This window comes from Oryzias melastigma, linkage group LG22 (genome assembly GCF_002922805.2).
Source record: "Oryzias melastigma strain HK-1 linkage group LG22, ASM292280v2, whole genome shotgun sequence".
NCBI lineage: Eukaryota > Metazoa > Chordata > Actinopteri > Beloniformes > Adrianichthyidae > Oryzias > Oryzias melastigma.
In genome coordinates this window covers 24,130,094-24,146,862 of record NC_050533.1, presented here as the reverse complement: position 1 = coordinate 24,146,862, position 16,769 = coordinate 24,130,094, and the positions used below count along the sequence as shown (strand labels likewise).

At 41.0% G+C, this 16,769-nt stretch overlaps 1 protein-coding gene across 1 annotated transcript in view; it reads right to left on the bottom strand.

The window, feature by feature from the left end:
* Positions 1-13,777: 13,777 nt before the first annotated feature.
* LOC112153949 (potassium voltage-gated channel subfamily H member 5) overlaps positions 13,778-16,769 on the bottom strand; it is a 40,899-nt gene continuing 37,907 nt past the window's right edge. The window contains exon 6 of the mRNA XM_036210006.1: positions 13,778-15,780. Within this exon, the coding sequence (XP_036065899.1) occupies positions 14,734-15,780 (1,047 nt within the window). The 3' untranslated portion in view covers positions 13,778-14,733. The remainder of the gene's footprint in view (positions 15,781-16,769) is intronic.

Genomic DNA, 16,769 nt, shown 5'->3' with positions numbered 1-16,769 from the left:
GCCAAAACCGGTTTTTGCGTGCATATTATACGCGCGGTCCTAAACGTGTTAAAATGTGTTTTCCACGTTTGACACGTCCCCTGGTGGAGGCGTGAGCATCACAGACTGCCCCACAAACGACCAATTTGCTTTTCTAACCCTAACCATAACCGTAATCCTAACCTTAACCAGGAACGACGTCATTTAGAAAAGAGCTCGAGGATTTCTGACCACGTCATCAAAACTAAACCTAAAAACTCGTGTTTATTGTACGCCGGCGCAACCTATTCTCTACCATTGCGTATCATATGCACGCAAAAAGCGTGTTTGGCGTATATTATACACGGTATTTCAGAGTGCAAAGTCGTGGAATATGTACGCATTTTACTGAGAGTGTGATGCCCATGAATATATTTACAGGCTTGTTGTTAATCTACTTGAAAAACACTAAATTTGAAGTCTTTTTCATTCATTGCCTATGGGGCATATTTTGCTCAATATTTAAAAAAAACTATAAAGTTTATAAATACCAAAAGTACAAAACGTAATGTCCTGAAAGAGCTGAACATTTTCTTACAAAGATTGGTGAAATCACTGAAAGTGTGATTGAGTTTTAATGTGCTGAAAAAAGTACGGAAAGTAGCAGGAGAATCACTATAGTGTGATTGCTTACTAATCATTCACACTATAAAAACAATCATAGAAGCATATGTTTAATATTGAGTATTGTAATATTTCAAATCTACATTTAATGATTGATTGATTTAGTTTATTTTAAGCATGTATTGTAAAAAAAAAAAAAAAAACAGGACAAAACAAATATTTCAAACTCATTACAGAAATAATTAAATACATTGAATAGAAAATAGAAAGTAGAGTTTGATTGATTGAAAAGGAGTGAGTAGAAGTAAACCTATACAATCCCACCTCTACATTTTTAAATGATTTTTAATGATTCACTGGATTTTGTTCTGTAAGAAACTGGACCAAACGGCTCTTCTAAAGTTAAAGGTTGCACCTTCAAAAATGAGACTCCACGGTGGGACTTGCCTTATGTTACATTCAAGCAGCTCTTCTGATGTGAAGAAGTGGTGACTTCACTCAGATCTTCTCCTGGACAGACAAGCTTTCCACATCATCTCCAAGCTGAACCTGCAGCTGCTCTGAAGGAACATTTCTGACGCTTTACATTGTGACAACCATAGCTCACAGCCAGATGACTATGAGCATCACTGGTATATTGTAAAATGGCCCTTCCAACACTGCTCTCTCTTCACCACAAAATAGTTCTCATTACTGCAAAGACATTTCCAATATCAAGCATCATCCTTCACAAACATTCGATTTTCACTGATGTTCCTGGGTAATGCAGATCATACAAATTCAACTGAGAAACAACTAAAAACAATTTGTTTTATACCACTATGAAAAAAATAAATCACTTGAACTGGTTATACTTTTAAATTTCATTTATTTTTCAAATAGAGTATACTGTATATTATTTTTCTCTCACTTCTCACTGTACATTTCTGTTTGTGGTCCAGTAAAGCGTTTTCTTCCTTTAATGAAAGAAGAATATGTAAACGTTTTTGGCTAATATGTTATCTACTAAGGTTTTTAGGCTAAGCTGGAATTTAGCTAATATTTTAGCCACGCTAACATTTTTGGCTAATATCAGGTAAAAGACAAAATCGAGGTGTTTGTAACAAACAAAAACCTAAGAAGATCGACAGTCAATGCAAAAAAATTCTCATCTTTTCTGTCACTATTTTATTTGCAGAGTAGCTTGTAACTCTTTAGAAATAACTTTCCTTTATCTCACCAAAATACAGCAGATTAAAGATGGACGGTTGTGCTGCTCTAAGAGTTTCACCACCCCCACATAAGATTGCTTTTAGGAGCACCACTGAAGTAAACTGAATGTAGCTGAAAGGAAATAGCTTTCTGCCTCTCCTGTTTCCCATTTGAGCCAAATACTCTTCAAGTAAACCTTAAAGTCACAGTAAGAGGATGGAGCAAAGATTGCTGTGAGGAAGCTGATGCCTATTTTAACTTTACAAAAATTGGGAAAGTACAGTGTTTCCCCACTTATTTTTGTTTCTTTATTCACGGTTTCACGTATTTGCCGCTAGATTTCAGTCATGTGACCCCTCCGGTTCATCACAACTCAAACGACTCAAGACACTTGGATGAACCTTTTGCTTCCAAAGGTGCTGCAGGAATTTCCCAGGATGGGAGTGCAGTTGAAGAGCCCGCCTGTCGACACACACTCACAGCGAGCCTGCATGGAGAAGTGGCATCAGCTGACTCTGAAGCAGCTCAAAATGTCCTGATAATTGAGGATAGAATTATCATCCAGTTTATTATGGATGAAACCGGCTGATGCCCTCTCGCATTTAACTAATGCAGGAAGGAAGAACGCCCTTTTTTAAGGCATAGAGACAGAGTGACCGTCCTCATAAAAAGTTTGCGGTCTATTGTTCTGGATTAAAAAAAAAAAAAACTCTGTTAAACAATACTCCAATGTTATTTAATAAATGTTTACAAAGCATGATCAAAGGGTTTTTAAGAGTATGGATTGGTTACGGACATTCTTTGACCGAGGGGGGTGGAGGGTGAGACGGAGACCGAAAGTTCTCTGTATTCGCGGAGGTCTCCGGTCCCTAACCCACGTGAATAAGGGGGAAATACTGTATAGACATTTTGTCTCAGTTTGGGATTTCTCCTGTTTTATACTGGGCTGTAAAAGTTCATACATCAGGATGTCAGTGGCATCCTTCCTTAAGCTTCACTCTGATGGACTGTGATTATCAAGCTACTGTTCAAATCGTCTTCGGCAACGCACATTCATGTGACCACTTTCAATGAGAAGTCCATTGCCCAATCCAAATTCTTCCCTTCTCCCTTCCCCTTCATTTAGCCCTCCAAGCGGAGAGTTATGAAAAAATAGTCTCACATTTCAGACGTCACCTTCGCTTGATGACATCAGCAATAATTGCTGGTCTGATAGCTTTAGCGTGGAGCTTCTAGCACTTGAATATACATATAAGCAGAAGTTTTATAACTTTAGAAATGTCATTACTTACATTTCAATGTAAACTTCTGTAGTTCAGAGCGCATCCACGTGAAGAAAGCACTTCTCAGCGCGACGCAGTTTACCCTCGTGGGGGAGGACTTTGTATCCCTCTGGAGGGCCGGATTTGAAAAAATAAATTTCCTGGACACATGTACACTTAAACTCCCCATTCAAATGGAGGGGAAGGTAAGAATTCGGATTGGGCCAAAGTATCTAGGTGGGAGTGTGCGTTTCGGACTTCCACATTCAAACTTTTTGCGTTCACACGTTGTCTCTTAAGCTTCTTTGACCATTTTTTATGTACACAGTGCACGGTCATTGAACATGCATTGACTGTTAAACCAGGTTAAACTTTGAACAATCAAGAACTCAGATTTGGTTGTGACGTATGGATGGCTTCTCTCTCTTAATTCACAGAAGTGCGAACTTTCTGAAAATTAATCCTGAAGGAGCAAGGCTGAAATTGTATGATACAAAGTCTTTCATATACCCTGATAGAGCTGTGAAAGAAAAAAACCTGGAGTAAAATTTGCGTAATTTGCACTACTTCCACCAGCCCCGGCCCTGGGATGCACGGCAAGTTTTAATGAAGCAGAGACCACACCGCGAGCCCCTCCTCCTCCACAACTGAATATTTACAACTACAACTGAGTAGATTTGCAACCACAACTGCATGTTTGCAAATAAATCAAGCTTCACCAAACCACAAAATAAATCTGCCTGCCCTCACATCCATCTAGCTTCAACAGGGGCTGCGTCAGGCAAGGAGGGGCGCAGCACCAGACAAAATTATTGATTATGTCAGACTTTTTTGTTATTTTATTTATGGTTTAAATTATTATTCCAATTTTGCACCCCCTCAAGCAGATTGCGCCCTGGGCGACCGCCTAACTTGCCTATGCCCAGGGCCAGCTCTGACTTCCACATTTCACACCAAGCTACTTCTAACTGTAGACGGTGGAGAGGGGCTAGTAAACAGTAAAAAAGTAAAAGAAGAAGAAGCCCCTCCCTGCTTGTCCAGTATGAACACCATTGGCTAAACCCGCATTAAAAAACACATCACATGTAAACATAGCATGCTTGTTTCTTTATGTGTTTTTATGTATTTGTTGGGTTTGTTTACTGCTTCTATGATGAGGTTATTTTGCTCTTTACAGTTATATAATGTCTGTCTATGAACTCTCTACTTCATATAAATGTTAAATAGCTTTCTCCATCTATTGATGTTCAAATGCACCTAATTGGATAAATATATGAAAAGTCACAGAATGACGTGACGGGAAAAATGACCTTCTGCACAGTTTCACTCTGGTGTCCTTCTGACAGCCTATCAACTCTAAATACCATTGACATAAAATATCCATGAGAGTTGATGGTAAAGAGACAGCCCGCCCACCTGCTCAGCAGGAAGCAGAACAATAATGTCACCACATCATCAGGAGGTCAAAGCATTGTGAGGCTCTGCTCAGTCGCTGTCAGCCGTTTCACCACTGCACAAACACAGACAGCTGATGATCAACCTGGAAAACCAACCATGAAAGAGTGGAAGAGGACACATTTTAGGATAATTCATTCATATATAATACTTTTTAAACTTCAATTAAGCTTTTTTTTTTCAAGATAGCTGTGTGTAGAAAAAAATGAAATAAAGAACACGCATCTATGTTCATTAAAGAAAAAAATTTGAGTTTGTGCACTATTCTAACTCTAATTATAACTCAATTATAAATGTCTCAATTTTTAACATGAGCGGCGCTCCTGGCCTCCACCCTCTTCCCGAGATCAAACATCAGCAAAACTTCCTTTTTGGTTGTGGACTTAACCTTTTAGACTGTGTTAACTTTCATGAAAATCGCTTGAACAAAAGTTTTCTTTTCCCATATTGTAGAAAAAAAATGCCAATTTTCATGCTTTGCCACAAAATGGCCGCTAAGTCACACATCCTGTGGCCATCCCACTATAATGGGGTATATGCACGACCTACTTCCACATTTTGCCTTTGACTGCTCAGTCATTTCCGGCCGGAGCCGTGGGCTGTTGTTTATGATGTCTTTTGGAGCTAACAAGAGTAACTATAAATGATGTTAGGTGCATTGTTTGGTTTTTTTTAGTTTTTTTTTAACTTGTCCTGTCCAACAGCTGAGCCAACAGATGTGGGCTGAGAGCTTCTTGTGTTGGGCAGATTTTACTGTCACAACAGGGATTTATTGAGTATAAACCCCTGTTGTATTTAATGCTAAACTTTATTTATATTGATTATGTTTTGTTTTCGTTTTGTTGGACTGGACGGAAAATAAGAAGAGAGAGGGAGGGAGGGGGGTGAAAGGGGGGTTGTTTAGAAAAAAAAGAAAATGGCAACAGAGGGAAACAACATAAAACATCCAGGTCTAAATAGAATGGGCGGGGCCTGTTTACACACACACTCTATAGTTACAAACACACCTGTTGGTTGAGATAGTCTCCACATTTAAACTAGTCAGAATGTACACAATATAACTGCAGCTCACACACTCCATCATACAAACCCATTCAGATAAAGACTTTCATTCTGTCACATAAACGGTTAGTGCTAAGGTGAGCTGACTCCTGTGCTCAGGTGAGTGTTTATGTTTCACTGAGGTGGATGGTGATGGAATGTACTCAGGGGGAGAGCACCCAGCAATCCCCACGCCAAGACCCCTGCCGGGGCAGCAGCAGCTGCCAGGACCCACCAACACCCGCCCCGGGGCCACGAAGAGAACCCGCCTGCCGGGCAATCCCGCCAAACATCCAGACCGGGGCACGCGGGACCGCCGCAGAGGCCCCCCACACCCAAGAGCAGGAAGGCACAGGAACACAGAGAACCCACCCCCGCCGAGCAGAGGGGAACCCAAGAGAAACAGAGGCCCCAAGGAGTGATGTAAACAAGGCCCGACCAGGCACACCCACTGATGGAGTTAAGGAGAGGACTAGTTCTCGAAAGCAGGGACCGGATTCCGCACCACCGAGACCTGGACACCCCCCGGCTCCGATGTAGGTTGATCCCCTGCTAAATCTCGGGGATCCCACTCCCGGCGTGGGGAGGAGACCGCTGGGCCCAGGAGACCGGCACCCAAGAGACTAGACCACCAGGCCGAGGTCCACCCCTCCCCGCCAGGGATGGGGTAGGGGACAGAAGGTCGAAGGTCCCACCTTCCTTGTGTGATGCGAGCGTGTTTGCTTGTTAGAGTGTATGTTTGTGGTGTTAGAGGTGTGTGTACTAAAGGGTGCAGTTAAAATTGGTGAGAAGGCCTTAACAGGGCATCTCCTGATTTCTCACAGAGATGCCCCGTCACCCTCCCACCAGCTGCCCTACATGTCTATGGTGGGGTTAAAATTGGCAATGAGGCAAACCAAGACCCCCAATGGGTAACCCGAGATTAGCTGACTGTCTGATAATCACTGGATAGTTGAAATTTGCATCTGCTAACATGACATGTAATTGAATTTTTTGCCACACCTCTGAAGCAGGAATCCTTTGACAGTCCCACGCTGGAATTCACTGAGCGGCCCTCTCCATCACAAATGTTTGTAAAAACAGTCTGCATGTCTGAGGGCTGATTTACACACCTGTGACCAGGCCGAGTGATCGGGACACCGGATTCTGATCATTTTTATGAGTGAGCCAATACTTCTGGTAATATTATGTAGCTTAAGAACTGAGAATTTACTTGAGTTAAAGGTTAAACTCCAGCTGACCTGAAGAAAACAGAATCCTGTGATATTAGACAGAAAAGGAAAAAAAAAACTCTTGAGATTATTTGATTCACAGAAAAAATGCAATAAAATTACATTACAAGGAAAGGAAGAAAACAGAGTATTACTACTTTTGACCAATTAAAGCTGTTATCCAGGAGAATCATATTGTGTCTCCAGCTGACGTGCGTCAGTTTGGGTTCAGTGTGCCTCTATGTTTTCATCCGGTGTGTCTGAGCTGAGCCTCAGGTCAGCCTACAGGAGCTGCAGCACAGTTTTGACAGCGTAATTTCTCCTGTTTTTCCTTTCACTGTCAGCTCTCACCCTCCACGAGGAGATAACCGTGATAATTCCGCTGTCTGCCTGTAATTGGCTTGAGAAATTCTGAGCCTTTTACTTAAAAAATTGACCCACGTGTAAGAGGAATGTCTGATAGAATTAGTATGATGGATTAATTTCAGGCAACTTGTGGGGAAATCCACAGAGTCCCAGAAATTTCTAATTGTTAGCATTTTTGGGTGGTTAAAATAAGTTCTTGTATTAATGCCTCAAGGCCCCCCGAGCCGGGACACACCTCCAAGCTGTCAAGCTGCTGTAATGAGGTCCTGTCATGATAGCCTGCGTATAGTCATTTATATCACACTGGTCCTCCCAGAGAGCATGAGCCTCCGGGCTGTAAGAGGATTTTATGACACAGAACCAAAAAGGGAAGAAAAGAAAGATACTGAAAGAAAAACAGATAATTAAGGTTTTCTAAGGTCTTTAAAGGTAATGGAGCAAGACAGGATGACAGGAAATTTCCAAAATCCATCTGACTTCTGAGAGTCAATTTAGAGGTGGAAGCTGCAAATAAATCCAAAGGCAGAAATAAATGCAATAAGGCAACACTTTCCTCCATTCCTCTGATTTAAGACCAAGAGTCAGATTTGGGTTTATTGGTTTTAAATATTCACTCAAAGTCTGTTCAGACAGCAAACCAGGCATACAGAGGCAGAAGCATTCCATAAAGCAAAAAAAGGAAGAGATCAGGAGTGTCAAACTCAATCACACAACGGGCCAAAACCCAAAACACACATTAGGTCGCCGAACATGATAAACATTTCTTGAACACTCTAAAACTACATTTTTAAAACTTTAAAACTGTAACTTCTTAACATAATTATGAACTAGATATATAGCATTACCTGTGATAATGAATGCTGTAAGCTGAATTTTGCCGGATCCGGCCCCCGGGCCTTGACTTTGACATGTGACATAAACAGTCAATAACTTTGACCAATCACTGCTTACTGATGTCATCCGGCTCTAACATGGCAACATCCGAATTGTTAAAAAATGTCGAGTGAATTGGGTTAATTTCAAGGCATTTTCTTTGAGTGACATCAAAATTATTCACTCCAGTTCTCAGAAAGTCAGTGGTTACTAAGGTTTAACTTCTTTTAAACTGACTATATATATATTTTAGGAAAGATCGTTTTTTTAATTTTGGTAATATTTTCTTAATTGAAAAGATTTGATGGGTTTTACAGTGAAGTTATTAGTCCATCAGGCTGAATTACTCCAACTTCTCCCTCAGTGAACAAAGCAGCTGTTTAGAGTCTTAGCATTTACTGAAGGTTTTACATTCCCTTCAACAGGCTCACAAAAACAACCGCTGACTGCTGTGCTGCTGTACCTGATGCTGGAGGAAACAATGATCCATATCACAATGGATCAAGGTCAGTAATGAATGTTTATTACTCTTCTTAAAAATAGAAAAGAAATGCAATTAGAGGTCTTGTGTAAAGCCGCTCTGTCCTTCATTATTTTTTCATGCAAACATTTTAGAGATGACTAACCTTCATGTTTATTTTACATAACTGCTTGTTCATGAAAAAGACAAGTGGACATTATTGTTGAATTTTTGGTCACTTGAAGTACTTTTATTGGTTCTGAATGAAAAATAGATGTGATGTAGATCATGCAGTAGAACTGAAAGATGTTTCTTCGCACGAGGACACATGGTCACAGGCAATCATGGAGATGCTTGTTTTGCTCTACAGACCTTTGGATCAGCTGTGACATAAAAGACATTCCCTGGAGTCTACGGATGGAGAAACGAGGCAGTGTGAGCTTTTAAAGCCCTGTCAGGTTTTGACATTATTTACCGTCTCATCTGTGGATGGATGGACGGATAAAAAGTAACATTAACTGTCAGTTGAAGATGATGTGTGTTTACGTTACACATAATCAGCCATAAATATTTACTGACCATCACGCCCTGCAGTACATTACAATAAATTCTACTAAATGCAGTTAATTAAGAATAAATCAGCTCACAGTTCCTCTGACTGTCTTTAAAGTGGAGCGCGGATTCCTTCAGAGTTTCACTGGAGTCTTTAGTGTCTGCATTTTTTCTAACACGGGGTATCGACAACAAGAGTCGATGACTGGGCAACAACTCAGTTTTACAATGCAGTTTCCAAAATGTCTAACATTCTACATTTTCTGGCATGTGTCACATACGTCGATAGAAGTTTAAACAAGTTTTATAGACTCTAAGGGTCAGACGACGTCTCAAAGTATTCATATTAGTTTTTTCAGTCTTTGGTCTGTAATCTCTTTGTATTTAGTTTCCAAACTAAAAGAAATGTCAGATCTTTGTGAGAGGCGGCTAATCTTGAAAGAAGAATCAAAGAGTCAAAAATGTTTTCTCTGTGTGTACAGGGTGGATCAGACTCCCTAAAGTCAGTCGGCCATTTTGGCAGCAATATGAACAGCGAGAGCGCCACTGCTGAAACTTTCAAGCCATCAGAGGATTCATCTCACTTTAATTCACATGAGATTTAGATTCATTTAAAAAAATAAAAAAATAAAAGGATTAAATATTACCGACCAATAATGTTCCCGGCGTGCTTTTTTAAGGTATCTCTGCTGAAGAAAATGTCCCAGATCTATGCTTTCCAAACGATAAACTTCCCATCATCCTACACGGGAGACTGTAAAAAGTTTAGAAAAGCCTGGAGGGTTACAGATGGACTCAATCTGGGTTTGTAGTGAACATTCAGCCGTAGAATCTTCAATCAATAAATTGCAGCATCGTCACTGGAAGGGTCAGTGTTATATTCCAGGGAGCTAACGTTAGCATGGCTAGCAGGATCAGAGTGTTGACATTAGCTTGGCTAATGGTTGTCATTTTTATTTTTCTCTTCTCTAGAGATGGAAAGTAGTTGAAAATAGATGGAATAAAGTCCAGACTCTGTGGATTATCACTCATTCTTCCTACAAAATAAACATTTCATGATCCACATTTTGATTGCTACATTAGCGCTTGCTAACTTAAACGTGACACCGCTATCCTCACGGTTTGCATGCAGTGAACTGTGGTTTTACACTAGTGTTAATCCAAAACCACAATTATAGCATATAATTAAAGTAAGAAAGCTTTGTATATGCAACATATGAAGTAATCGCTGCACAAACAGAATCCGACCACCGGATGCTCTCATTCTTCAGACTTGTTTTGCTCCTGGCTCTTTTAATGGTGCTGACAAAAGCCCCTCTTGATATTTTATAATGTAACTCTGATTTTTAATGACAGAGGTCAAAGTTTCCTGTAGGTCTTCAGTTGTGTGTACTGCAGCTGCTATATTTATGGAGAGAAAATAGACTCACTCCAATTTGTGAGTGTGTATTCTTGATTTGTGCGTAAATTAGGATTTGTTTGTGCGTAATTCTTGATTTATAACTTGTCTAATACTTTTTGTGCATACTTAAAAAAAGTGTAAAAATAAAAAAAAATGCAAAATACAATTCACAAATGCACACATTCAAATTGCATAATATAAATAAGTCCAAATAAGCATTTTAAAACACTTATCCTTTTTAAAAATAAAAATATTTTTCAGAAAAGAGCGCTTTTGATCTGAAGCCCCGCCCCTGACAGCGCCTCCAACATGGGGCTTTGTCCCAAGAGCTGGTCACAGTCATGGCGCCGGACCCTTCTAAACACCTGCAGACCGTAGCTGCCTGCTGCTGCCTGCAATCGCCGTGTTGGCCGACCAGAACTCTGTGCATTGTCCAGCTCTTGGGACAGAGCCCCATGTCAGAGGCTCCGTCAGGGGCGGGCTGTAGAGAGGAAGCATTCAGTTCTGGGAAATATTTATATTTATAAAGGTATAAATGTTCTTAAAATGCTTCTTTAGACTTTTTTTTATAATAATTATCGGGCATATCTGTTTAAGAAAATGGGAAAATGTCAAGTTTTAATGCATATTATTTACAATCGAAGTTCAAAGTGGCTAAGAAAACTCTGATGACCCAGCATTCTAGTAGTACTTGAACGCATCACTCATGGATGAATCTCTGAGATGTGAATAGAGTCTCACCACAGTTTTGTGCGTAACTGAGGTTTTGTAACAAGTGACTCGTGCGTGATTTTTAAAGATTTGCTTATGTAATTAATTTCAAGATGTTGTAGTTTTAATCTGTGCATGTGTAAATCTTATTTTGTATTATATTTAATACAATTATATTTGTAATTTTTGTACTTATGCACATAATGTATTATATGAGTTACAAATTAAGAATTACACACGCATCAATCGGGGTGTTACTTATTTCTCTCCATATATCCTGGTCCAGACTTTAACTCCCTCCAGAGACTGACTAGAACACTCCAGACTCCAGAACTACAGCCGTTTTACGCAGCCACTCTTGTGTTGCCCAAGTGTGTTTTTGTCATGTTGGACGATGTAGTAACATTTAGTTCCCAATGATGGAAGGAATCTCATAACACATTACCTCTTTGGTCCCTTCCTTAATGTGCATTAGTCCTCCTGCCCACTCTGAGAAGATGCTCCAAAGCATGATGCTTCCACCACCATGCTTCACAGTGGGTATGATGTTCCTGGAATGAAACTGAGTTACATTTTAGTTTCATCTGATCTCTGGGTCATCCAGATGGTCTCTGGAGAACTTTAGAGGGTCTGGACATGTGCTGGTTTAAAGGGTAACCAAACAGGAAGTTGGAGGCTGACTCCGCCCACAGTTGAAATGTGAAAATCCAGTCAGAAGGGTGGGGCTTAGGATCAGGACTGTTATCATCACTGGAGCTGCAGATCATGATGTAAGACTTCTATTTACAAGAATTAAACAAGTTTATTTGAATTTGTCAAAAATTTGGCAATAACCAACAGACAGCATATTCCCATTTATAGAGATAAAAGAAGTTGATTTAGGGTTTGGTTACCCTTTAAGCAGGAGGATTTTAATCCATTATGACGTTGTGTTACTATATTAACCTTTGTTACTGGGATCCGAGGTCTCTTCAGGTTGTTGACCAGTTCTCCGGTGTATTTCTTGGCCGTTTCTCTTGATCATTTGGATCCCACCACGTGAGATCTTTCATGGACCCCGAGGTGGAGGGAGATCTTGAATGTCTTCCATTTTCTAATAATTTCTTCAACAGTTGATCTCTTCTCTCCAAGCTGTTTATTGCAGGTTGATTCAGCCCAGTCTTGTTTAGGTCTAGATTTGTCCTTGGTGTTCTTTGACAGCTCTTTGGTCACGGTGGAGTGGTTGCAGTCGGACCGTTTACTAGTGTGGACAGGTGTATTTTATAAAGATAACAAGAGAAACAGGTGACTCAATGCATGTAACCAGTGGAGGACAGAAGAGCTTCGTAAATGAAAAGAAACTATGAGGAGCAGACTTTTTATGTTTGTTTGTTGGAGCTAAATTCTTATTTTCTGCATCACTATGCAAATTCATTCCTGGATTTTTTTTATATTTTGTTTCTCACAGTTGGTGTTTAGCTATGATAAACAGACCCCTCTATCTTTTTAAGTGGGATAACTTGTACCGTATAATCACTGACTGATAAATAATCTTTTACCTCTGTATAACAGTCATCTTCCACTTTTAGTGGAAAAGAGCTGTCGGGTTTGTCCTGCATGTGTCTGGTGTGTGAGGACAGAGACATACCAAGTATAGGGTCAAATCAGGATCAGTGAACAAAAAACAGATAGAAAACTTGGAAAATTGACATTGTAACTGAAAAATATTTTTGAAAGACATTGTAAATTGGAAAAAAAAACACGAAAAAAAGTTAAAAATAAAAAAAATACAAAAAACTTGAAAAAAAATTAGAAAAATAAAAAAAAGAAAATTTGAAAAAAACTGAAAACTTGAAATAAATCTTGAAAAAAATATACTGAAAACTTGAATACAAATATACAATTGTTAAAATTACCAATCGAAACATAGTTTATCCATTATTAACAGCCGCTGTTTTGAATTTTTTTTTTGCTTTTCTGAATCTTCATTTTCAGTTTACAGTTTCAATTCAGATTTTTGAGTTTTCCCTACCGAGCTGATCCTAATTCTACATGGGGGCGGGGCTTTGAGCTCATTGGCTACTGGGACCTGTTTCCCATGAGGGGACAGAGAGGACTTTCCTCAGACACACATCAATATTTTCACGCTTTTATCTCATTTTTTATTCTCACTGTTCAAACTTTCATAGAAAATAAGCATTAGAATGAAAACAAGATCCAATCATGATGAAGATTTCTGTAATGGCTCCAAGCTGCATGTCTGTGTGAAAAACGGCACGAAGGAGATCGACGGAAAAGATCAACGGAGAAGTCGTGCTGAAAAAAATCCACCAAACAACAAGACCGCAAAAGGTGCACCGTGATATTAGTGAGGTCAAACTGCACAGCAGTGATACTGCTCTCCCAAAGTTTGATCAGAGTGGAGCGACATAAACAGACAACGTTATGCAGCAGAAAACATGTCACATCACCATTACCTCTTAGGGAATCAAGGGCATTTTTAGGTAGCCAATGAGCTCGAAGCCCCGCCCCCATGTAACGTTAGGATCAGCTCAGTGGAGAAAAAGTGAAGATTCAGAAAGACAAAAAAACATTGAAAATTCAATATCGATACATTATTTTTCGATTGGAATTTTTATAATTTATAGTTTTTTTGTTTGAGTTTTTTTTCACATTTTCAAAATTTATTTCATTTTTTTTCAGAATTTCAAAACATTTCAAACTTTCAAACATTTTTTTAATTTAAAATGTCTTGTTTTCAACTTTTCAAAAAATATTTTCAGTTACAATGTGTATTTTTCAAGCTTTCAATCTAATTTTTCGTTCACTTTGAGCTTATCCTGATTCGACCCCATAACAAAACATCTAAACATGCAGAAGCAGAAAACATGTCTAATCCAAAGTACAGAGTTTCATCGTTTATTTCTTGAGCTTTTTGTGCTGAATCTGCGTCAGGGTTTGGATTCTTACATATTTGTGCTGAGTTGAATTTCCATTTCAGCTTTTACATTCTGTCGTGCTTAAAACATGCAGAACGATGTACACAACAACCTTCCTTCATCCTCGTGCAGCGGTGGTGCTCCAAGTGATGCATAGCAACAAAGCAGTAATCTAAGAAGTATTCCAGAAAAGTAAAACCTAGAACTGTGATCAAAAATATAAATTATTACCAAAAATAGCTGATATCATCAGAAGATCCAGGTTCTTCACGAGAGAACAGCACTGGAACAAGGTCAATTCAACAGCTGAAACAAGCATCTGCCCTTAAATGAGTCATATCCATGCACAATCGCTTTGCCAGCAAAACCTGTTTGTAAGTAAAGTCTGCAGTGCTAACCCTGATATTCCAACATTACAAAATATTAAAAGTTTTGCATGCAGTACACTGCATAATATACAGGCCATAAGTATGCTCAGTAGTTTCTTTGGCAGACCAGAACCCAGCTGGACATGCATAGACAGATATGTACAATCAAAGCCCGGTCCAGGTCACTGGCGCTGAACCTTCAGGCCATCCGGATGTCACATCCGTGTGCAAACGTCTTTATTTGGTTTCGGGGGGGTGTGGTGTGTCGTCACTGGACGCCCCAGAGTGACAGAGAGCTAAAGTTCTGCAGCAGTTGTGATGTTCTTCCAGGACATTCTGTTTCAAAGCCCCTCGTCCCTCTCGGAATCCGGGGAAACCGGTCTGGAAACGGTAAAAATGTCCTGTCTCTGAACCTTTGTTTTGGGGGTGATGACGGCCGGCGGCGCCCCCCCAGACCCCCTCCTTTTATCGGACAGCAGTTTGATGATTTCTGCCACCTGACCCTCTAAGGTGCCCAGGCGGCCGCCCAGAGTCTGGATGTCCTCTCGCAGCTCCAACCTGGTCTCCTGCAGCGCCGCATGGACGCCCTGCTCTGGAATGGGGCAGAAGGGGTGAGGGGGGCCCGTTCCTCCAGCCAGGGGGCTGTGAACGAGGGGGGTAACAGCAGCGGGGGTGCGTGCTTCCCCCACGCGGTCGATCCGCAGCTCGCTCTTCGTGATGCCGCTGTCACAGGAGTCTGTCTTGCGCAGAGGGTTCCTAGCAACCCCGCCCTGCCCTGTGTCCCTGCGCCCCCCCTCCTGAACTTTAGTGTCCTGAGAAAGCGTCTCCACGGAAACAGCCTTAAGGTTGTTGTTCAGCCCCTCTCTGCTGGCCTCCACTGGGGCCATGTTGTTCTTGAGGCGCATCCATCCGGTGGCCTTGACGGGCGGCTTCCCCAGCGCGGGGCTGCTGTTGACCTTGAGTCTGACGTGAGGCTCCGCCCCACCTGCAGCAGCACTGGGCTGCAGCTCCATGATGTCACAGTTGTTCTGCTTCGCTGGAGGTTCGAAGGGACGGCTGTAGGCCAGCGAGTTCTGCAGGGGCGTGACCTGAGACACTGTGAGCACGCTGCTGCTGCTGGGCGGGGCCCCGTTCTGCAGGCTGGAGTTTCCGAGCTGCAGGGTTTGGGGGTGCAGGAGCTGGTGCTGCTCCACCTGCAGCTGGTTCTTCTCCAGGTCCAGCGGTGCAGCAGCGGCTGCTCCCTGGCTCCGCAGCTCCTTCTGCTGCTTGAACTTCTGGAAGAGCTTGCGGACCGGATGGTCCTGGGGGATAGTGAGCTGCACCTCGTTCTTAGCTCGCTGCCGCTCCTCTTCCTCCTTCTTCACCTCAATGATCTTTCGGAAAATGATCTAGAAAGAAAGCACAAAGCAGCGGTGTCAAACTCAGTCGCACAAGGGGTCAAAATTCAAAACACACCTTAGGTCCCGGGCCAAACAGGATAAACATTTATTGAACACTTTAAAGCTACATTTTGAAAACTTCAAAACCGTAAAATTTTAACATAATTAAAGATATATAGCATTACCTGCAATAATACTAGTGTGAATGCTGTAAGCTGAATTTAGCCACTGAAGATGCTAGTGCTGATAGCTGAAACGCTGAAGTTGATAGCTGAAGATGCTGAAATCAATAGCTAAAAACCCTAGCTTTATACGCTAAAGTTGATATCTGAAATCACAAAAGCTGATAGAGCTGAAAAATAGCTTAACTTCCAAATATCCTAAAAAACAAAGAGCTAGCATGTAAATATTAGCGAATTCCAAAACAGCCTAAAAAACGTTTAAAAAGCCTAAAGTAGAATGAGATGGAAATGATCAGAACGCTTTTTCCACCTTAGTTTCCACATCAGGCACTGAACTTGACATGAGACATTTCTCCTCATTACAAACTTGACCTTAAGTGTTATTGAAACGTCTCACAAGCTCTGCACATTTTCACATCACTTTCCTTCAGCAGCTCAGTTAGGAGCTGTAAAGTCTTGAATTATCCATTGAGGCTCTACACCCTCACTGTAATATTCAGCCTAATCTGGCAGCTGGATCTCCCCTGGCTCCTCTTACACTCTAATTACATTGAGAATAATAGAAATCCCTGCCAGGCAGAGATCTCTGTTATTCACCAGCCAACATCCCTTTTCAGTGTTTTCCTTGCTTAAACTAATAAAGCTCCCAGTGGAAGGAAGACATGTCCATCTCTCAGGTAAAAGTGGAAAATTTGACAGCGATAAGCGCAGCGTTCAGCTTCCAACCTGCAGCTGCGATGAGTCAGCAAACCCCTGCACACCCGACTCTTATTTTTGGAAGAAACTACGAGGACAGACGCGAGCCAACAGTCATTT